This window comes from Callospermophilus lateralis, chromosome 1 (genome assembly GCF_048772815.1).
Source record: "Callospermophilus lateralis isolate mCalLat2 chromosome 1, mCalLat2.hap1, whole genome shotgun sequence".
Taxonomy (NCBI): Eukaryota; Metazoa; Chordata; class Mammalia; order Rodentia; family Sciuridae; genus Callospermophilus; species Callospermophilus lateralis.
The window spans coordinates 14,393,118-14,416,364 of NC_135305.1; the positions used below are offsets into that span (position 1 = coordinate 14,393,118).

A 23,247-nucleotide genomic window follows, 5' to 3' on the forward strand; every position below is an offset into this window, starting at 1 on the left:
TCTCTTTAAAAAAAAATATATCAAAAAGATTGTGCACCATGATCAAGTGGGGTTCATCCCAGGCATGCAAGGTTGGTTTAATATCCAGAAATCAATAAATGTAATTCATCATATCAATAGACTTAAAGATAAGAATAATATGATCATCTCATTAGTTGCAGAAAAAGCATTTGACAAAATACAGCACCCCTTTATGGTCCAAACACTAGAAAAACTAGGGATAACAGGAATATATCTCAATATCATAAAAGCTATCTATGCTAAGACCCAGGCCAACATCATTCTAAATGGAGAAAAGTTGAAAGCATTCCCTGTAATAACTGGAACAAGACAGGGATGCTCTCTTTCGCCACTTCTATTTAACATAGCTCTTGAAACACTGGCCAGAGCAACTAGACAGATGAAAGAAATTAAAGGGATACACACAGGAAAAGAAGAACTCAAATTGGCACTATTTGCTGATGTATGATTCTATACCTAGAAGACCCTAAAAGTTCCACAAGAAAACTTCTATAACTAGTAAATTAATTCAGCAAAGTAGCATGATTTAAAATCAACACCCATATATCAAAGGCATTTCTGTGTATCAGTGACAAATCATCAGAAAGGGAAATGAGAAAAACTACCCCACTTACAATAGCCTCAAAAGACACACACACACACACACAAAATACTTGGGAATCAACTTAACTAAACAAGTTAAAAATCTATATAATGAAAATTACAGAACCCTAAAGAAAGAAGTCAAAGAAGACCTTAGAAGATGAAAAGATCTAACTTGCTCTTGGATAGGCAGAATTAGTATTATCAAAATGGCCATACTTCTAAAAGCACTATACAGATTTAATGCAATTCCAATCAAAATCCCAATGAAATTCCTCATAGAAATAGAAAAAGCAATCATGAAATTCATCTGGCAAAATAAGAGACCCAGAATAGCTAAAGCAATCCTTAGCAGGAAGAGTGAAGCAGGTGGCATCACTATACTAGATCTTACACTACACTTCAGAGTGATAGTAACAAAAACAGCATGGTATTGGCACCAAAATAGACTGGCAAACCAATGATACAGAATAGAGGACACAGAGACTAACCCACAAAACTACAAATTATCTTATATTAGGCAAAGGTGCCAAAAACACGAACTGGGGAAAAGATAGCCTCTTCAACAACTGGTGCTGGGAAAACTGGAAATCCATATGCAACAAAATGAAATTAAACCCCTAAACTCTCACCATGCACAAAACTCAACTCAAAACGGATCAAGGACTTAGGAATACAACCAGAGACCCTGCATCTAATAGAAGAAAAAGTTGGCCTTAATCTCCATAATGTTGGATTAGGCCCCAACTTCCTTAATAAGACTCCTGTGGCACAAGAATTAAAATCAAGAATCAGTAAATGGGATGGACTCAGACTAAAAAGTTTTTTCTCAGCAAAAGAAACAATCAGTGAGGTGAATAGAGAGCCTACATCTTGTGAGCAAATCTTTACATGTCACATATCAGATAAAGCACTAATCTCTAGGGTATATAAACAATTCAAAAAGCTAAGCACCAAAAAAAACCCAAATAACCCAATCAATAAATGGGCCAAGGACCTGAGCAGACATTTCTCAGAAGATGATATACAATCAATCAACAATATATGAAAAAATGTTCATCATCACTAGCAATTACATAAATGCAAATCAAAACCACTCTATATTTCATAATCTCACTCCAGTCAGAATGGCAGCTATTATGAAGACAAACAACAATAAGTGTTGGTGAGGATGTGGGGAAAAGGTACACTCATACACTGCTGGTAGGACTGCAAATTGGTGCAGCCAATATGGAAAGTAGTATGGAGATTTCTTGGAAAATTAGGAATAGAACCACCATTTGACCCAGCTATCCCTCTCCTCGGTCTATCCCCAAAGGACTTAAAAACAGCATACTACAGGGACACAGCCACATCAATGTTTATAGCAGCACAATTCACAATAGCTAAACTGTGGAACCAACCTAGATGCCCTTCAGTTAGATGGATTAAAAAAATGTGGCATATACACACAATGGAATATTACTCAGCAATAAAATAATAAAATCATGGATTTGCAGGTAAATGGGTGGAGCTAGAGAAGATAATGCTAAGTGAAGTTAGCCAATCCCAAAAAAACAAATGCCTAATGTTTTCTTTGATATAAGGAGGCTGATTCATAGTGGAATAGGGAGAAAGAGCATAGGAGGAATACACTCTAGATAGGGCAGAGGGGTTGGAAGGGAAGGGAGGGGCATGGGGTTATAAAATATGGTGGAATGTAAAGATCATTATTATCCAAAGTACATGTATGAAGACACGAATTGGTGTGAATGCTTTGTATACAACCAGAGATATGAAAAATTGTGCTCTATATGTGTAATAAGAATTGTAATGCATTCCGCTATCATACATAAATTTTTTAAAAGTATGTAAGAAGCTATGTGTAGGTATATGCAAATACTATATTTTATTTAAGAGACTTGAGCACCTCATGACTTGATATGGTATTTTGATATCCATGAGAAGTCCTGGAACAAAGCCCCACTGAGGGATGACTACAGACATATATATATATATATATATATATATATATATATATATATATATATGTGTGTGTGTGTGTGTGTGTGTGTGTGTGTGTGTATATATATGTACATACCTGACTGTATATGTGTATATATATTTTTTTTTCTTGCCACAAGTCAACTACAAATTTAAACTTTCTAAAAGTCAACACATAAAGGAGGTCTTGTTTATATAGCACAGTGAATTTTAGATAAAATGAAGCCAACTCCACAGAAACATAAAAGACAAGGTAAAATTTTCTCCCAGAAGTTCTGTAACAAAGGATATCTTTTTTGAACTGTTGTTATACATAGGATTCTCATTACCTTCAGTGTAAATGTTACCATAATCCCTAGTCCAAGGTAATAAGACTGATACTGTGAATTGATAACATATCAAAACAAAACTTCATAAACACAAATTCTATAGAAAGGAAGACAGTGTCAAATGAATACCTTCTTAGTATTCTACTTACTGATTTGCCTTAAATTACAGGGTAAATTTTAGAGTATTTATGAAATACTTAAATAATGCTCAGAAAATACTGTTTTCTCAACTGATCAAACATTCAGTAAGTGCTGCAGACAATGTCTATAAAATGTGGCTTGCTTGGAAGCAGATTTAGCAAGGAATGAAATACTTATGAGTTTCTACGATCTGCCAAGAGAGGTCTAGCTCACTACTGAGGAGACAGATACATGCTCCATCCCCACCCCTTGAAGAAGCTTCTGGGCCAAAGGACAGATGCAGAGAACAGAGCCCCTAACCTAGCCAACGGCAGGTGGGGGGGGGGGAGAGGGGCGCCTCTGGGGATACACCTCTGTTGGCAGAGTCTTGCCTAGCATGCACAAGGCCCTGGGTTCAACCTCCAGCACCACCGAAGCAAACAACAAAAAACCTAGCCAAGCGGGGAGCAAAGGAAGGTCTCCTGCAGTAGCTTAGAGGAAGAGTAGCGGGTGGGAGGAGGGGAGTGGCACCTCAGGGGAGTGTGAAAGCCTCTAGTGTCAAGTGATGCCTTGGAACACCTAAGATCTACGTTGGATGGGGGGAACAAAGTGTAAAAGGTGGGTGACAAATTAAACTGCATTTCATCCTCCCATCACAAAGCACACGCATCGCCATCGCTTCAGAGCTTATTGAAGCCGCTTTTTAGACATTCCTCGCAAAAACGAAACTGGCAGATCCAGCAGGACCTTCCAGGAAAACCAACTACCCAGACCCTTCCCACCTCACTACAGTACTCCCTATAGAGGCGCTAGCGTCAGTGCGCAGGCGCTCTGCATGACCAAGACGGTCCCGCCCGGAGAGCGAAAGCTAATAATTCCGGGTTGTTACCAGAGTTCCGCTCTAGCCGCCAAGCTTCCGTTTCTCTACTGCTCCCCGTTGTAGATGCCCAGAACTGGGAAGCGGCTGGGGGCGGGCCTTCCGGGACAGGGACGCGTGGGGGAGGCAGGTCAGGACCAGGTAAGGCTGTGGGTGACTTGTGGGGCTCTGCAGATATAGCAGCGATGACTCGGGAGGTCCTGCGGGGTCTCCAGTCCCAGGAAGAGGAGCAGTCCATCTCTCTAGTGACCATTTCTCTAGGTTTCTCGTGTATCTCACAAACACCTCGACCTTTTCCGGCTCCTGTTGGGGATTTACCAAATGAAGGACGCCAGCGTTTTTGCTGCCGTAATTTCCTCTCCGGCGCAGTTAACTCTGTTGCAGATTAGTTTCAGATGCTTGGTTCGCGTTCTCTGCTCTCCAGATCGCCGACTGCATTGCAGCTTGGCGGGTGGGTGCTGGATTATTTTTATTACCCTTTTAGGAAAATTTTTGTGCACCACTCCACTGATCCAGATGTCGCTTGACCTGACACTACTATAGTTTCCATCCCAGGGAATGGAAGAGGGGACTCAAGAGTTATTCTGACTGACTTGAATAAAGCCAACATATTCACTGCCGTCCATGCCCCTACGATTTAGTAAAATATTAGGTACCGGGCACTGCGCGGTGGCGCAGGCCGGTAATCCCAGCGGCTCGGGAGTCTTGGGCAGAAGGATCGCAAGTTCAAAGCCAGCCTCTGCAACTTAGCTGGGACCTAAGCAACTTAGCGAGACCCTGTCTCCAAAAATAAAAAGGCGGGAGATTTGGTTCAGTTATTAAGCGCCCCTGGGTTCAACCCCCTGAACCTAAAAATAATCGGTACTGGGCATTAAGAATAATAAAACATTCCCATTGGGTTGTTTTTCTGTGATAACACGTGAGCACAGTGTGTGCACATACCTGGGATCCCGATGAGTGAGCATTGTGCCATACATTTTGCAATGTCAGTCTCACAATTCAGAGAGGTGCCTGACGGTCGCCATTTAGTAGGTGAGAGAACCGAGAGACCAAGAATAAGGACTACTACAATAAGACATGGCCAGGCAAGAGTCCAACTAGCTGGTGCTTTATGCTAAGCAATAGTTTTTGAGAAACTGGAGAAGACTTTCTTCCCAGCAATAAACACACGTGCACATTTCAGCATACAACTTTAAATATTCAAAAACAGGCTTTAAATATTAAAAACTCCTGCACTTAATTTTCACCTTTGGAAAAGAAAAGTCTAATTCAAAACCAGTTATTAAAATAAAACTGATGTTTTAAATGCATCAGACTTATTGAAAGATTAGAGAATCTGGCCTTTTGTGTCAAAATATGGAAATTTTCTTGTGTGGACCTAAATTGTTTTGCTTAGCATATTTGAGTGTTTTCGCTCAGCCTTTTCAATTCCAGTTATGTGAATCAAAATATAATTGACATGTAAATTATTTGCCTTTTATTTTAATATCAAAACAGGGCCATCATATTCTTTATCTTTTAAGAGAATTTTGAAAGATTCTATAAGGAATCATGGGGGTCCTAGAAAGGACCAAGGCTTTTGAATTTTTTAATATTTGAAGCTAGTAAAAAGCGGCAGTTTGTCTTAGGACCTGTACTTATGCACAGCAAACCCTTTTATCCAGTTCGTTTTGTTTTGTTTAAGAAGTATACCAAGCTCCTCTGTCATTCTGCATCAAAGATGTATATGTTGGGCTTCGTGGAGGAAAACTATAAGGCAGTGGTCATTTTCTCCCTGTTTTGCAGGTGATTCTTTGCTTCCAGTAAAGGACCTAGATTTGAAGAGGCTTATTCCCTTTTTCTATCGTAAATTTTTTAGGATTTAGTTTTTGTTATATAACTATGTTCCAATGGACTATAATCTGACATTATTACCTATGAGTTATGTTTCCCAGTAACCTGCTTCGTTGTAAAGTGGGCATGGAGATAACAGCCTTCTGTGATAACTTAGCCTCAGTAAGTCCCTGCCTCCTCTTTGCTACCTGTTAGTTTATCAAAGTGCTGGTCCCTCCCCTTGTTTCTCTGGCTGTCTGGCTTTGTAAGTGAGGAGATCATTCCAGGGAGGTACAAGTATAACAGGATGGAGATTTTCCCCCCATGATTAAGTGAGGACAAGTAATCAACAAAATGTGTGTGTGTGTGTGTGTAATATATTAACACCAAACTTATGAAGACATTTAGAGTTTTTCCTTTTTTTTTCTTTTTAGTTACTATTTATTGAGTGCCACTGTCTTACTCATTTCTCAATCTTGCAAACTTTGTTTTCAGAAAAAGGGAACTCAAATCTAGAAAAGATAGTACCTGTTGAGAATAACCCAAGTAACAAATGATAAAAGAGTCAGTCCTCAAACCTAGGCCTTGAGACTCCATGCTGCCTTATTTAAAAGTAAAGTGATTTGGCATTCAGACCTTGTTTTCCTGAAAACATTGTAGCAGAACAATAGTTCCCAGACTAGCTTCCAAGTTATCTATAGAAATACTGGGTAATTAAGAGTAGGAATCTATTCTGATGCTCTAAGGGTAATTATGCAAAACAAGGTAAAGTTAATGAAGAAACTGTTGTTTATTAAACTGGTGTTTGGAAAAAGATTACTTTAAAGATGGAAAGAGGAGAAAAGGAACTTTTTGCAGCTTCCAAAAGTGACTTTTGGATATTTGCGAGGCCTTGAGAGGTTTATGGCACTGTCTTGTTAACTATTTTTCTATTAACATTAAATTGTTAATGGCCCTTTTTTCTCATTGATAAAAACATAACCTTAGTCCTAACAGGTCCAATCCCAACCAGTCTGCATCCACATAATGCAGCAAGAGTTGGGAGAGAAGTGAATGGAAAAGGAAAAAGGAAGAGCAAGGCTTGTAGGACATGTTCAGACTGGGGGCTGGGGAAATCTTGGATCCAGCAGTTCTCTCCTTGCTGGCCTTCAGGTGGCACTATTGACCCAAGATTGCTTGGCTCGTGTTCAAAATGGTAAATGGTTTGAAGTTGACATTCTGCAATTGGTTTAAGGTCAGCCTGTGTTCTTTGAAATGGGCCTTAAAACACGTGAGTTTGTTTATTTTCTTTCAAGTGTGATTTTGAAATTTTATCAGATGAACAGAGCCCCTGCCCCTCACCTGATGTGCCTCTTCGATTGTGTGTGGAAGCTTCTTTTCTCTGCTGGTGGCAGTTTTTTGGCATTCTTATTTCCTCCCACTCTCTTGGCATTTTCATTTTTGTACCCTTTTTGATAATCTCATCCAAATAATGTGTAATTCACCTTTAAGGATCATGTGTGAAAATTTGAATAGCTCTTTTAGCACATTGCTGTTTTAGAGTTGTTAGTTCTTCAAGATAAATATGCCTTTTTAACTTTGGAAATCAGCTCCTTTTTTTCCCAGCTGAACTTTCCCCTAAATAGCCTTTTAGTCAGCAAAGATTCTCATCTCATTTTTAGAATTTCACATATATTGGAATATTCTGTAAGCAGTAACCCACATCTGATCTAGAATACAATGACCTTATTATTCCACCAGCAACATTCTTAATTTTATGTATCTCCTATGTACCTTTTGATGTCCTTTTTGTCTTGTGAGAATTGACCCCTGTGGCATTCTACCACCAAGCTACATTCCCAACCCTTTTTATTTTTATTTTTATTTTGAGACAGGTATACCTCAGCCTCTCTAGTCCCTGGGATTACAGGCATGTGCCATTGCACCCAGCTTTGTCTGTTAGCTGTAATTTTTGCATATCATATTATCAGGTGTGTGTGTGTATGAGCGTGTTTTGCTAAGGATTGAAGGCAAGGCCTCATATTTGCTAGGGAAGCTTTACTGAGCTATGTCCCTATCCTCCTGGTTATCATTCTTATACCCATTTCAACACTCTGTGCCTCTGAGGAAAAAAGTTTTTCAGCTAGTAATAACTTAGCTAGTTTTCTAAGTAATATCACTGTTCCCAAGTGCCTTCTGTTTAGGAATAAAATGAATCTTTTGAAATGTTGATCCTTATTTGAGCTGTTGAACTTTTATTTCTGTAGGACTACTATCTTTTCCCCAAGTGGCTCTCAGTCTCTAGGCAGAATTCAATCCAGTAACCTAGAGGCCAAATGACCTCATAACTCATTAACAGTTCTCAGAGCCATCTGGTGCCCTTGAGGAGAATAGTGTTCAAAGGCCTGATAATAAAGACAACAGCATAATTATTTCTCTGCCATGATTGCACCTTTAGATGGCAAGCAGTCAGCATATTTATTTGCAGATTGCTTAGGTGGTGGTTTTTAAAGGTGTAATAACAAAGCTGTGGTAGAATGACTTGTTTCCCTATCCTCTTCATCCATCCTGCAAAATAGATAAACTATAAGCAAACACCTGCTGAATCACAAAGTACTTCTCATTTGTAAAAAGGGCAGTACATCAAAGAAATGATATTTTGTGAATTCAAAATGTGAAAATTGAAAATGAAAAGCATGCAAAGGAAACAGCTGTTTGGGCTGTGGATGTTTCTCAACTCCAAAGCACGTCTTGCCAATAGGTGATTCATGAGTGGCTTGCTATATCTTCATTGTCTAAAGCGTTCATTAGATAAGCTCAGAATTTCTTACACTAACCTGTTTTTCTTCTCATTTTCTGTAGGGAGTCTCCTAGCTGCTCAAGAAATGTCTTCACTTTCAGAATATGCTTTGCGCATGACTCGTCTGAGTGCTCGGCTCTTTGGTGAAGTTGCCAGGCCAACTGATACCAAATCCATGAAAGTAGTGAAACTATTCAGTGAGCAGCCACTGGCCAAGAGGAAGGAGACTTACGACTGGTATCCAAATCACAACACATATTTTGGTCTCATGGGCACACTGCGTTTTCTTGGCCTCTACAGGTGATGACAAAAAAACACAAAGAGGACCCTGTGAGAGATGCTCTTAGCATATTATCAAAAGAAAAAAGTCAGCCTTTCAGCTAATAAGGTGGCCTTCCTGTCCTTATATTTCTGTGGTTCTTACAAGAGAGCCCAGATAGTTCAAAAGGTGTACTTTATGGGAACAGGTTGCTGTCAAAATATCTGTGAGCAAACCAAAAAAGAGGAAATACATGCTTGTTGGCAAACAAGTAGGCCTAAAACATGACTGATATAGAATTTATAATGAGCTGTAGAGAGATTTTTAAATATTCATTAACCTAAGAACACTAAAATGGATGCAGAGAAAAACTTGTCCAAATTCTGAGGAGGAAAACCCCAGGAGTGCCACGGTTGCCCAGGCAGCAGGTTCTTGACGAACAGAGTCCCTGCCCCACACCTGATCTGCCTCTTGGAGGGTGTGTGGGAGCCTCCTTTCTCTGCTGATGGCAGTTTTGTTGGCATTCTCTTTTCCTCCTACTCACTTCTGACATTTTGTACCTTTCTGATATATTAATTTGATCTAATTAAGCTGTAGTTCACCTTTAAGGATAACGTATAAATCACTCGGGCTGTTAACACTATGCATTTGTACGTTTCGGTAAATTCAGGAAGTGAGTGCTTAGGATTAGACCTCTAGAAAGAGAAAAGATAAAATACCTATGTAATCATTTTTCCTTTTTTTGTTAAATATTTTTAGTTGTAAATGGACACGGTACCTTTATTTTATTTATTTACTTTTTTATATGGTGTTGAGGTTTGAACCCAGTGCCCCACATGTGCTAGGCAAGCGCTGTACCACTGAGCTACAACTCCAGCCCCTATGTATCATTTTTCTTTAAAATTTTTTCTTTACCAAAAATTATATGTTCTTGTTACAAAGAATTAAAACATTACATAATTATATAGCATTAAAATACATAGCATCTTTTTAAAAATTTAACCTGTTTTAATTGAACTTATCTTTGGGCGACAATACAGAAATTAATTTGAGACCATTCTTTCAATTGTGATTAAAATTTTTAGTTCAGCATGCTATTCATTCCAGAGAGCTAAAGGTTGGTATATTCATTAATCCAACAGGTATATCTTAAGTTACATGTTCAGGTACTTAAGATGAGAACTAACGGAACAGCAGTATACAAAATGGGAATTGGTTTTCTTAGTTAATATGTTAGAGATTAGAGTTCATGATCTATTTTTAATTTCTGGAATTGCTTGAGACTTATCTCCCTCACCATTAGTCTGAGCTCAGAAAATAAAAACTAATCTTATTAGTATATAAAATAAAATATTGGGAGCCAGATCTTCTGAGTACAAGATAACAAGATCACATTTTAATGTATCTGTTTGCAGCTGTTCCCATTTGTTTGAAGAGCAAACACCTGGCTATGTTTAGAGACAGGAAAAAATACTTAGCACTTAGTTTTCCAAGGAAAAGCAACATTATTTTCATGTATTTAGTCACTAGTTATAGTAAATGGCACCTCTAATGTAGGCCTCCTGTGACATCAGGCAGGATTAAACTACACAGTCCCTTTAGTAAAGAAAATCTGATTCAAAGGCCTGCAGAACAGGGAGGGAAGCACAGGTTCCCAGAAATAATTGGTTCAGTTAATAGGTGCTGGGTTGTATCATCAACAGAGACAAACCTCCCTGCCTTTGTGGAGCTGTGTTTGTCTCCAGGGGTTGACAGGGATGGGGGAGGAAAGGAAGGAGGAAAAATAACAAGTAAGTAAATTATGTGATATAGTACAAAGTTAAAAAGACAGAGCTGGCTGAGCAGGATCCAGAGGGCTGAGAGAGTTCAACTCTCTAGACTATTTTAAAATAGATTGGCTTTACAGAATTCAGTGTCTTATTCCATGAACATGAACAGCATACAACAGACTTCTTCAGGATTAGCTAAAAATGCCAAATAATTTTCAGCACAGCAGCCAGGGCAATTCTGAAGAAGTCTGTTGTATGTTGTTCATGTTCACGGAATAAGTCACTTATCCAAAGTCACAGAACCACCAAATGATGATGCTGTGATTTGAACCCAGGTTCCAATGGGTTCCACAGCTTACATGTGTAAGCACTATACTCTTTTGGTGTTTGGTCTTAAGATATAGGCATTTTAAACAGTTTAGTCCATATGCATAAATAGTTGTAGCTGCCTTGATTTCTAGAGTATGTTTTTTGGTCTGGCTTCCTTCTCCCTGAGCCTTTCCCAGCAGCCTCTTTATGTGAAGTGGCCATTAAAGCCACTTCCTCCAGACCTCTGCCCCTTTTTAATAGATACTGATTCCTGGGGCAGTCAGGGTCTGTGTAGCTACTGAACTCTATACCTGATTTCTGTTCCTCTGATTGTTTAGTATTAATGTAGGGAAATTTGAAGTAGTTATTTGTGAATATCATAATTACATAGGATTACCTGGACTGGCCTGGAAGATCAACTGCAGTTTGTGGCATTGTTTCTATTAGGGAAAACTCACTTATAAATGAATTTTTAGATGGGCTGGGGATGTGGCTCAAGCAGTAGCGCACTCATCTGGCATGTGTGCGGCCCGGGTTCGATCCTCAGCACCACATACAAAGATGTTGTGTCCGCCGAAAACTAGAAAATAAATATTGAAAAATTCTCAAAAAAAATAAATAAATAAATGAATTTTTAGAAACAAGGGGAACTCTTGTACTTTATTCAACAAATTGAACATGTACCCTGAAAAGTCAAGAATCAATAACCAGAACAATCTGAGAAAACAGTGAAAGATTGGTATAGTTTTTCAATATAATAAAAAATAACAAGTTGATTATTTTTCCTTCATGCAGAGATGAGCATCAGGATTTTAAGGATGAGCAAAAGCGTCTAAAGAAGCTTCGTGGAAAGGGGAAGCCAAAGAAAGGAGAAGGGAAAAGAGCAACAAAAAAGAAGTAGTGTTGGCCCATCAAGAGAGAGAATTTCTTCCCCAGTGATTATGAGAAGAAAGTACCATCTTTCCATGTATTAGAGGAATGAAATCTGCCTCAGTGAAGTTTACTTGGAGAGACATAATCCTCCCTGTATTGAAGTCTAATTCAATTAAATGGTGACTGGTAGCCAGGTGTGGTGTAGCATACCTGTAATCCCCATAATTTGGGAGGCTGAGGCAAAAGGATTGCAAGTTCCAGGCCAGCCTCAACCACTGAGCAAGACTTTTTTTCAAAATTTTAAAATATGAACAAAAATAAAGGGATGTAATTCAGTGGTAAAGTACCTCTTGGTTCAGTCCCAGGTATCAAAATAAAATTGTGATTGGTTTCTTGAACACATTCAAATGCTGCAAATGTCCTTGGTTTTGTAATCTGAGGTTTTCTTGATTCTCTAATGGAATGAATACATAAACTATTGTTTGATGACTTTTTTGGGTGGGGATGGGATGTTGAGGGAGTGGAAGGGAACCTCATTAAGTGAGTGTCCTGCAGTACCCTCATCCCTCCCTCTTATCCGCCCCTAAACTTCTTTCATCTTTCTGGCCACTCAGCCACTGTCTCCACCACCAAGCTCACAAACTTTATATGCACCTCCACCTGCTAAGTGGGATAAAAGGCCATTATAGGAAAGGGAATATTGAGTCCCTACTGTACACAAGGTACTGGAACCTGGGTAACCCTGTGGTTAACAAGAGAGATAATCCCTAACTCAGGAAACTTGCAGCCTTTTGGGGGAAGATTAATATAATTATGTACAGTTGTATTAAGTGATACAAAGGAAAAGTCTGGACTCCTTTGAGTGGGAATGGATGTGGATCCAGAGAGACTGCCACAGGCCCAACCTTATTAGGGAGCTTAAGGAGGGCCTTCCTAAAGAAATTATTTTTAAGCTGAGCCCTGAAGGATAAATAAGATTCAGACGAAAAATTATGAGAAAAGTTTTTGAGGCCGAAAGAACACTGTAAATCCCTAAGGTTAGAAACTGTCTTGTTAAAAATTGAAAACAGACCAGGAACTGGTTCATGATTGGTCGAAGGAACTAGAGGCCAGACAATAAAGGACTTTGCAAGTCTGTGGGGAATCTCAGATGTGACCAACTTAACTGAAGATCAATTTGTATAAGACATTATTCCTATTGGAGATGACTATTGCACATATCTGAGTAGCTAGTTCTGATTTTAGTTTATTACTGAGTATCCAAAAAGATTATAAGGGCCTCTGGTTTTATTCCTCCAAAAGTTGTCCTGAATCTTTAGCAGTGTCCAGTAAGTTTTTAAAGTTTTTTTCTCAGTTGAGATAGACAGATATAAATACATAACAAAATTTAGCATCTTAAAAGTAATAGAGTTCAAGTGAATGCCTAGAACCTGACCACCAACCCACCAACTTCAAGATTGCTCCTCATCCCCAGGTTTCCTCAGGAGTATGGGCTGCTGCAATGCAAAGGCTCTACTGGGGGAAACATACAAAGCAGTATTGGCATGGGTAGTGGTGCATCTCACAGATCATTTATTCATGCCATGTAGTAAGTGATACTTATATAAGGGTATAACAATATTCTATGTTCCCATTAACAAAGCCTGCTTAAATTTACAGGCAGACTGACAATTCTGCAAGCTAGCTAATGATGACCATGAGCAGGTGCAGGACTTGAACCTTTCAAAGCTTTATTTTTATCAGCACTCTTGATTTTATAAACAATGAAGCTCATCAACCCCATTCCTACCCAAATCTCTTGGTAAACCTGGGTATAGTAGGGCTTCAAGTGGATCCAGTCAGTAGTTTTTAATAATGGTTTGAAGCATCTCAGCAGAACCAATGGCTCAGGCTGCAACAGACTGCAAAGCCAACAAACCATCTCGACCATTTTTAAGTGAGCAGTGCAGTAGTGTCAACCTGTACAACACATTGTGCTAAAGTACTTTTTAACCCATTTCCACCTCTAAGGCAAAGAAAGCAAAATGCACAGGCTAGAGTCCATATAGCAGCTACTCTACCTACAGTTGTCTTTCCCTGCAACACTGAATGACTCCTGATCCCAGTACATATGTTTACACAAATATTACTTTTAAAAATGCATAATCTAGATTGTATGGCTATGGCTTATATTATAGCCTGCTTATATAAATAAATAACTGCCAGGCAAATGATGCACACACACCCATAATCCCAGCAGCTTGAGAGGCTGAAGCAGGAGGATCGCAAGTTAAAGCCAACCTCAGCAACGCAGTGAGGCCTTAAGTAACTCGGCAAGATCCTATCTCTAAATAAAATATTAAAAAAGGCTGGGGATGTGGCTCAGTGATTAAGCGCCTCTGGGTTCAATCCCTGATACAAAAAAAAAAAACAAAAAACTACCTAAAACTAGGTGATTTGTGCCTGATAGAAGTGAATTCAAACAGAAGACTGAGAATCCATTGATTTAAAGCTCCTCTCTGAGCATATGCCATGTATGCCTGACACAACAGTTGTAGAGGATATAGAAACTAATAGATATCATCCATAAGACTGTGTGAATGAATGAGTGTGTGGTGTCTGTGTTTTATAAAGTATTAGCAAGAATACTTGGGAAGTTGCTTAGAAAAGTGCAGATACATTATTATTGGCCAATGCAACTGAAACAGGTGTGGATGAATTGGGCTGAGGAACAGGATCTTAGCCTGAACCCAGTATAACTAAGTGATTATTCTGAATTATGTCATCTTTTGAAGAAGGCATAAGTGCAAGAAGTTAGGAGAATTAGCATGATTATTGTAGGGTAACTGTACTAGATGTCAACAGCAGACCCGAGTCAGGAAAAAATTAAAGAATCAGTGTACTGGTTTAGCTGATGGAAGGAAGAGCCTTCAGTGAGATTCTCATACCCTAAAACTGCAAGAAGCCTTAGCAGTGTTTGATGGGAAAGTTTGTAAATAACTGAGCAGAAGATGAGTGTGGCCACTGCTCCATGCTAAATATCAGAAACGAAAGCTAAAATTTATTTGCACATAAGTTCTACCCTCAAACCAACTGTGAGAATACCACACAATTCAGCCTACAGTGAACTGCAAGGGACCAGCTGGGAAGTAAGATGAGAAGGACATTTCAGGACAGCAGTGCCCGAGGGTTCAGATGGGGATAAGTACAATCAAGAAAAAAAAAAAGAAAAAAAAAATCTCTAACTCCAGGTTTAGACTAGCCAGATTGTTTAGCTGGAGTTTTAGTCAAAACTTAAACTATGATTTCCCTTCAATGTTTGGTGCTTAGTGTGCATGGAAGATTTTGCCCTTGATTTCAGTATGGCATAGTAAAAAAAGGCTGGGGTTTTTATTCAAAAATCATGGTCCTATGACAGTGTACTTGCTATATGATCCTACATTACCTTCTCTGAATCTCTCTGTAAAATCACAATAATACTTCACTGGATTAGCAAAATGTTCAGGTATTTGTGGAAAGGACTATGTAGTAAAAATTTACTCACACGTTTTTATGTAGAGTATTTTGTGTGACTAGTAAGAACTGCTCTTCTAGCAGATTTTTCCAAGGTAATATTGACAGATATCTACTAAAAATACATAGTTCTTAGTGCTGGGGGTTCAACACTTGCCTGAGCTTCATCTCCAACACCACACACACATAAAAATAATTTTAAAATATCTTTTTTTCTTCTACATTTAAATGCAGCATGGTAGGTTCTAGAAGAGAATGTAGGTTAGAAATATTTATATAAATATTTATAGAAACTCATTTTTTAAAAACACAATATATATATAAATAAAAGCATAATAATAATGCTTTAATTTATTATACATTTTCAAAGAAAAAATGCAGCAAAATTTTAAATTCTACTTTCTTGTAAGTGCCTAATTTAAGATTTATTGCTGGTAACAAACTTCAAGAGCAACAGATAGGATAAAACATCTTTTAACCTGCCAACCCTATTAATGGCTCTTTTTCGTAATTACTCAAGACAAATTAAAATTATTTATTTACAAAAATATTGAAGCTGGACAGTGGCACACACCTATAATCCCAGAGGCTTGGGAGGCTGAGGCAGAAAGATTGTGAGTACAAAGCTAGTCTCAGCAAAGCAAGGTGCAAAGCAACTCAGTGAGACCCTGTCTCTAAATAAAATATGAAAAATATGAAAAAGGACTGGGGACGCAGCTCAGTGGTTGAATGCCCCTGAGTTCAATCCCTGGTACCAAATATATATATATATATACACACACACACACACACTGGAGGTGTAGCTCAGTGGTAGAGCACTTGTGTAGCATGTGTGAGGCCCTGGGTTCAATCCCCCAGTACCCTCCCAAAAAACAATGAAGCTGGAAAGGTGGCACGCACCAGCCTAAGCAACTTAGCAAAACCCTGTCTAAAAAGAAAAACATAAAATCAGACAAATAAACAGTGATACATTCAAGAAAACTTAGATAAAACAGAAACAATAAAACACTAGATATTGAGATAACAGGAAAAACAGTAAAATATTTATGCTAAACTTAAAACAATAAGAAGTTTTTTAAATGATACAGGCAGCAAAATGAAGAGAGAGATCATAAAACTGATGTGAGGACTGGCCAAAGAAACTACCCAGATATAATTTCCTAAGTCACCTGGAGATGTGGCAATAATATAGATTCATGTTAACCCATTTTGTCCCATCGTCCTGGATATGGAACATCTATAAAAACTTAAGTATAGTATGTAATATAATTATATAATGCATGATGTAATATTAAGAATATAATTATAATGTAGTAATATTAATTAATATACATAAATTCTAGATTATTATCCAGCCTATTTTAATGTACCTTTGTAAATTTTATTAAAATAGTTACAAAACTAAGAAGTTGGGACTTGATGGGTTGAAGTAGAACCTGGAGTTAAGCCAAAGTAGATTCTAAGATCCTTTTTCATTCAATTTAATGTGTTTTCTGAGAGAGAACAGATTCATTTATGGAGAGCTTTCTTTATCCCTAGTACAGAAGACGTAATCTCCTCCTAAAATTGTCTCAATAAGAGAATTTAAATTGATGCTCAGTGCAGAATAATCTTCTCAAAAAAGTCACAAAACTATCCATTGGGCCATTGAGGTTAGAATACAAGTAACATTACTTTTATGCTAAATAGATACTGAAAGTCTTGGAGAGAGCACAGCTTAATCTAAAAAGAACTCCAGGTGGGCACAGTGGTACACACCTGTAATCCCAGTGACTCGGGAGGCTGAGACAGGAGGATTGCAAGTTCAAAGCCAGTCTCAGCAAAAAGCGAGGTTCTAGGGGCTGGGGTTATAGCTCAGCGGTAGAGCACTTTCCTCACACATGTGAGGCACTGAGTGTGTGAGGTACTGGGTTCGATCCTCAGCACCACATAAAAAAAAATATATATATATATATATATATATTTTTTTTTAAGTGGCTCTAAGCAACTCAATGAGATCCTATCTCTAAAGAAAAATACATTATGTAAAAATGTGGCTGTGTAACCGATGTGATTCTGCAATCTGTATTTGGGGTAAAAATGGGAGTTCATAACTCACTTGAAGCTAATGTATGCTAATGTATGAAATATGATATGTCAAGAGCTTTGTAAGGTTTTGAACAACCAATAAAAAAAATTTTAAAAAATAAAGAAAAATACAAAATACGGCAGTGGTTCCATGGTTGAGTGCTCCTGAGTTCAATCCCCAGTACAAAAAAAGAAAGAACTCGGGTCTAAGAGTATCCACGAGACTAGCTAGTGCATTAAGCACCAAACTAGTAATAAACAAGTTAATATAATTATTGAATAAAGAGGTTCATGTGATTCCCATGCAGGGAAAGTAATGAATGCAACTATGTCAAGATTTTTGGAGCACTTATCACATTTATGCATTTTGCTTCATAGGCCATTTTATTTTGTGCCTGCCAGTGGTAAGTGTCCTCATTTTACAGGTGACGAATCTGAGGTTTAGGTCTTGTGTCCAAGATCACACAGCTTCAAGTGTCTAGACTGAGCTTTTAAATTCAATCTGCCAGCTCCAAAGCCCATATCTTTATCACCATACTCATATGTAGGATTTTTCACGAGCATAGAGAAAAGTTTAAAGCAAATAGCATGCACAAAGATCCACAAACAACCCTAAAACCTCATGTTGATGATAATGGGCATGGCGTGGCAACCTTAGAATCACAACCTTAGTGAACCAATACTTGGTCTTCAAGTTCCCAATGTCCTTTCATGTAGCTCTGATCTCTAAGTCTCAGAATTATAATAATAGTAATTACCATTTGTTGAGTGGTTTACCATTTGCTAGACATTCTACTGAACTTTTCCTACAAGTTAAGAGTTAGCACATAATCCCTACAGCAGCCCAGGGAGATTAAGTTTCGTTCCCCCATTTTATATCTGAACTTGAGTTTTGAAATCATGTTCAAAACTCTGGTTATGCATTAAAGCCACATGGGAGAAGTTGGAAGATCCCTGTTCCTGGTCCCTTTCCAAGCCAATCACAGTTGGGCAGGGAGGGAGAAGTATCACAGGCACTGGTATTTTTAAAAAGCTCCTTACGAGGCTCTGATGTGCAGCCAAGGTTAGGAAACATGGCTGTAAAGCAGTATTTCTCAAACATAAGTATTTCTCAGTATCATCTTGATGGCTTGTTAAACACAGATGACTAGGCTGCCCAGGGTGTTTATTTTATTTTATTTTATTTTGTTTTGTTTTATTTTTGGTGGGGCCCAATAATTTGCATAGGAATGGGTTCTCAAGGGTTGCTGATGCTGCAGATCTGGGGACCATACTTTGAGGACTGGTTTAAAGTAAATTGACCAAAATCCCCAGCAAATAAATTATTGTAAAATTTCTAGCCACCCTGTAGCCTCTTCCTAACCAGGCAGGAGCAAGTCTTTAAAACCTGACAGCAAATTATAAGATGTCATGCTTAGGATTAATATGAAAAAGTTTATGAAACTGGTGAGTGTTAGGAAATTTGAATAGGCATAACATATACAGGAAAAGGAAGATTAAATATTATAAAAATAACTGTACCCCCGAGCAGGGTGCCCATTCAAGCTGCTTGCTGCTGTGAGGAAGGCACCCATCTGCTCCTGCAATATCCCCATGGCCAAAGCTGTTGCTGATGCTATGAGAATAAGCCTTGGACTACAAGGAATTGATAAAACTATTCAAGATGCAAAAGGTGATTGTGAACATTATAAATGATAGTGCCACAATCCTGAAACAAATGCAAGCATCACATCTAGCAGACGGTATGCTGGTGAGCTGCAGAAGGTGTGACATACAGAAGCAGGAGATGGGGGCTAAGGATGTAGTTCAGTGGAACAACCTACCTAGCACACATACAGCCCTATGTTCAATCCCTAGTGCCAAAAAGAAACAGCAGCAGCAGCAGGAGATAGCACCATATGAGTGGTCATTACTTCTGGCTCACTCTTAAGATTCCCATACTTAGCTGCTTCTGAAAGGGAGAAAGGCATTTTTCTGGAGCTGGGTATATAGCTCAGCAGTAGAGCACATGGTTAGCATGCCTAAGGCCCTCGGTTCAATCTCTAGCATTAAAAAAGAAAGAAAGAAAACAAAAAGGAAGGAAGGGATTCATCTAAGCATTATTTCCAAGTCATCCCAGGAGGCTTTGGAAAAGAGTATCGAGATCTTGGCTAACACATCCTGACCTGTGGAACTGAGTGAAGTAGTGCAACTTCATAAAACTCAAAGGCTAGCATTCAGAACTCAAGTCAAGTTCTTCTAATGAGTATAAATGCAGCGATGAAAGTGACTAACCAGCTATTGCTACTAGTATGGATATGAGAAGTACTGAAAAAAAAAAGCAATAAAGTTGGTAGGACAATTAATGACTTAAGTTGGTGAAATGGGTGGTTGTCACACAAAACAGGAGTTGAAAAGGCTCAGATTGGGCATATCCATTTTATCAGCTCTCAAAACAGATGTGGATAATCAACTAACAGTTTCTCACTGCTTCTGGATGGCTCAAGAGCTGTGAGAGAAGAGAGCCTAAAATTGGTGTGGCAAGTCTAAAAGATGGAAACTAATGCCCTTCTCATACAGAAGGACTCTAAGAGATGCTCTTAGTGATCGTACATTACCCTTGCTGAACAAAGGCAGATCATGGTAACTTAAGGATACTGAGAAAGAAGACATGGAATGCACTTGTAAAATAACTGGAACCAAGCCTGTCACTTATATTGACCAATCTGTGCTGGCATGCTGTGTTCTGCTGCACGGCTGAAGAGGTCAATTTAAATGGTTCTGGCAGACTGATCCAGATTACAGGCTGTGCCAACCCTGGAAAAAGTCATAATTGTTCATGTTCTAACACATTTTTATTGAAGAACTGAGCCCTCCATTCATGGTGCCCTACGTGTTATGTGTCATTCGGTGAAGAGACACCTTATTGCAGGAGGTAATGCCCCAGAAAACAAGGTGACCATTTGCTTAACTGAATATCTGTGGGCACTGAGTGGTTTGGGATCCTACTGTGTTCCTGTCTTTTAGATGCTATGCAGGTCATTCCATCTATACTAGCTGAAATTGCTGGCTTCCCTCCCATTACCACGGGAACAAAACTAAAAAATCAGCACACCCAACCAGGAGGAAACTACTGCATTAATATCTAAAAGGTAGTATTTCCAACATTTTAGAGAAACTGGTTGTCTGGCTTTTGTTGATGTCAATCAGGGGAGCAAGCACTCCAACACTGAGCTATACCCCCAGCCCTCATCAGTCAGTGCTTTGGCCCCAGCAAATGAAACTGGAACATTCTGAAAACTGACGGTGTAGTAACCACTTGATAATCTGGATAATACTTGCTGGCCAGCACTATTATGCAATCTAATGGTGTGATTGAAGCAGAATAAGATTCCTTGTTTGGAAGGTTATTTCCTCTACAATTCCTGAGTGTAGTTTTTTTTTTTTTTTTTGGGGGGGGGTGCATGGGAGTACTGGGGATTGAACTCATGGGCACTCGACCACTGAGCCACATCGCCAGCCCTATTTTATGTTTTATTTAGAGACAAAATCGCTAAGCTAGTTGCTTAGCGCCTTGCTTTTTTGCTGAGGCTGGCTTCCAACTCACTATCCTCCTGTTTCAGCCTCAGAGCCACTGGGATTACAGGTATGTGTCACCATGCCCAGCCCTTAAAGTGTAGTTTTTTAGGTACCATTTGCTTGAAATTTTATTTCCATGATTAATTCAATGTATTAATAAAAATATTTTAAAGATAATGTTTAAATTTAATTTATATCATTTATTTGATAATTCTATCAATATTTCAATAGATATTCTTGGAGTGTGATAAAATCATTTAAATTTTCAAAATCCATTTGGAAGAATAAATGTGAAAGAACACAAGAGAAATTCTAGAATCCAAGAATAGTGTGGGACCCATATCAGACCTGAAAATATTATAAAATTAAAATTAATTTTCAAAATACTGACAATCAGTGGTCTTGAAGACAAATTTGTATACCTATGTTCATAGTAGTGTTATTCACAAATAAATAAAAGGTTGAAGCAAACCAAGTGCCTGATGATGGATAAATAAACAGGTAAAATGTGGTACAAATATACAATGGAATATTATTCAATCTTTAAAAAGAAAGAAATTCTGACATACTCTCCAATATGGATGAAACTTGAAGACATTATAAAAAGAGAAATAAGTCCATCACAAAAAGGAAAATACTTTATGATTTCATTTATATCAAGTACCTAAAGTCCTCAAATTCATAGACAAAATGTAGAATGGTAGCAGGGCTCTGTGGCATTCATCTGTAATCCACAGCTCAGGAGGCTGAGACAGGAGGATCCAAGTTCAAAGCCAGCCTCAGCAACTTAGTGAGGCCCTAAGCAACTTAGCAAGACATCTAAAAATAAAATATAAGAAGGACTGTGGATGCAGCTCAGTGTTAAGTGCCCGAGGTTCAATCCCTGGTACTAAAAATAGAGGGGGAAAAAAGCATATAATGGTGTTTGCCAGGTGTTGAAGTAGGAAGAATGGAATTATTGTTCATTGGAAACAGAGTTTTTCAAAAGATAAAAAGAGTTGAGATTGGTTGCCTGATAATGTGAATGAGCTTTATACTACTGATTACACACTTAAAAAATGGTCAAAATGGCAAATTTTACATGTATTTTACAATTTAAAAAAAAAAAGATACCAATTGATGCAAGAAGATATCATTGGAAAAAAGATACAACAGAAAGAGTCTCAAAAGTTAATAAATATTAATGTAAAGGTAATAAAGGCAATAAGTGGCACATAAAGGTAATAAGTGGCACTGGGACAATTCATTGGAAATTGAATAGGAATAAAAAAGCAATTTTGGTCATTACCTCATACCATACACCAAATAAATTTTGGATGCTCAGTAATCGAACAGGAAGAAAAAAACATCTAAAATGGAAACTGAGTTTTTCACACAAGGATACTTCTCTAACTTCAAAGTAACAAAATAAACCCAAAGGGAAAAGCAAGATGATTCAAAATAGGTTCTTAGGAAGAGGATTCCAGTAAATGGCATCAGGAATCTGTCTCCCCACTTAGAGGACAATTGTACAGGCAGAATCCAGAGTCTGAAGGCTTGCAATGTCCAAGGGCAGGCTTAGATGGTAAATTGCAGTTAATCTGGGTCAATTTCAGCTCTTGGTAGGGTAGCAGTTACCCAGCCCCACACCACAATCCCCTGGCAGGCATCTGTGTAAATGTTCCTAGTAAACCTACACAGAATGCACAAACCATTGTGGTCAAAAGGATCCTGTGCTTCAAATATCTGTACTCTGATCAGTGCTTCTGAATACAGTGGTGCAGACAAAGAAGCAGGTAGCATTTAGCCCACTCTTACAAGCTCCTCCCTGTCCAGCCAAACTCCCGAAGAATTTAAAGGGCTAGTGCCCTTCCCCGTCCTCCTCATTTTCACCTTGTGATGTGCTAGACATTAAAGACTCGCACATTCAAAAGCAACTGCATATATTGGGAAAATTGGAAAGTGGCCACACATGCCCAGGGAAAGGCACAGGGTCAGATGTAAATGGATTAAATTTTTCAAGTAAAAGACATAGATTAGCCGATTAAAAACACATGATCTAACTATATGCTATGCGCAAATGTCTCACTTTGGATCCAAAAGTACCAATAGATTGAAAATAAAAAGATGGAATAAGAAATTCCATACAAAGAGTAACCAAAAGAATATGACCCTGCTGCCTAGAACTTGACTTTGTCGATATCACTGAAGTTCTGTTGAATGAGTGTAATATCCAAATGACTCGAATCAGAGAATAAATGATGTGCATTTTTTCTCATATATTAGAAAAAAGAAAGCAAGAATAAAAAGGGGGGAGTAGAGGGAATGATAAAGAAATATGAATGAAAATTTACCTGAGTTGACAATAGGATTAGTAAAACTGAAAAATTGTTTGCAGCAGTGTATTTGGTGTAATCTTATTCGAAATTAATCTAGTG

The 23,247-nt window shown here is 38.3% G+C and overlaps 1 protein-coding gene and 2 pseudogenes across 1 annotated transcript; 2 read left to right on the forward strand and 1 right to left on the reverse strand.

Annotated features, from left to right (window-relative positions):
• Positions 1-3,988: 3,988 nt before the first annotated feature.
• On the forward strand, positions 3,989-12,121 carry Mrps33 (mitochondrial ribosomal protein S33). The gene is made up of 3 exons (XM_076860145.2): positions 3,989-4,053; positions 8,566-8,803; positions 11,636-12,121. The coding sequence occupies exons 2-3, from the start codon at positions 8,589-8,591 to the stop codon at positions 11,739-11,741; spliced, it is 321 nt and encodes a 106-aa protein (XP_076716260.1). The 5' UTR covers positions 3,989-4,053; positions 8,566-8,588; the 3' UTR covers positions 11,742-12,121.
• Positions 12,122-13,397: 1,276 nt separating this feature from the next.
• LOC143402590 (ATP synthase F(0) complex subunit j, mitochondrial pseudogene) lies at positions 13,398-13,581 on the reverse strand (annotated as a pseudogene).
• Positions 13,582-18,865: 5,284 nt separating this feature from the next.
• LOC143641910 (T-complex protein 1 subunit delta pseudogene) lies at positions 18,866-20,555 on the forward strand (annotated as a pseudogene).
• Positions 20,556-23,247: the final 2,692 nt, after the last annotated feature.

Coding starts and splice junctions, on each gene's coding strand:
- Mrps33 (XM_076860145.2), top strand. CDS start 8,589: ATGTCTTCACTTTCAGAATATGCTTTGCGCATGACTCGTCTGAGTGCT. Junction 8,804..11,635: donor CGTTTTCTTGGCCTCTACAG/GTGATGACAAAA, acceptor TCCTTCATGCAG/AGATGAGCATCAGGATTTTA.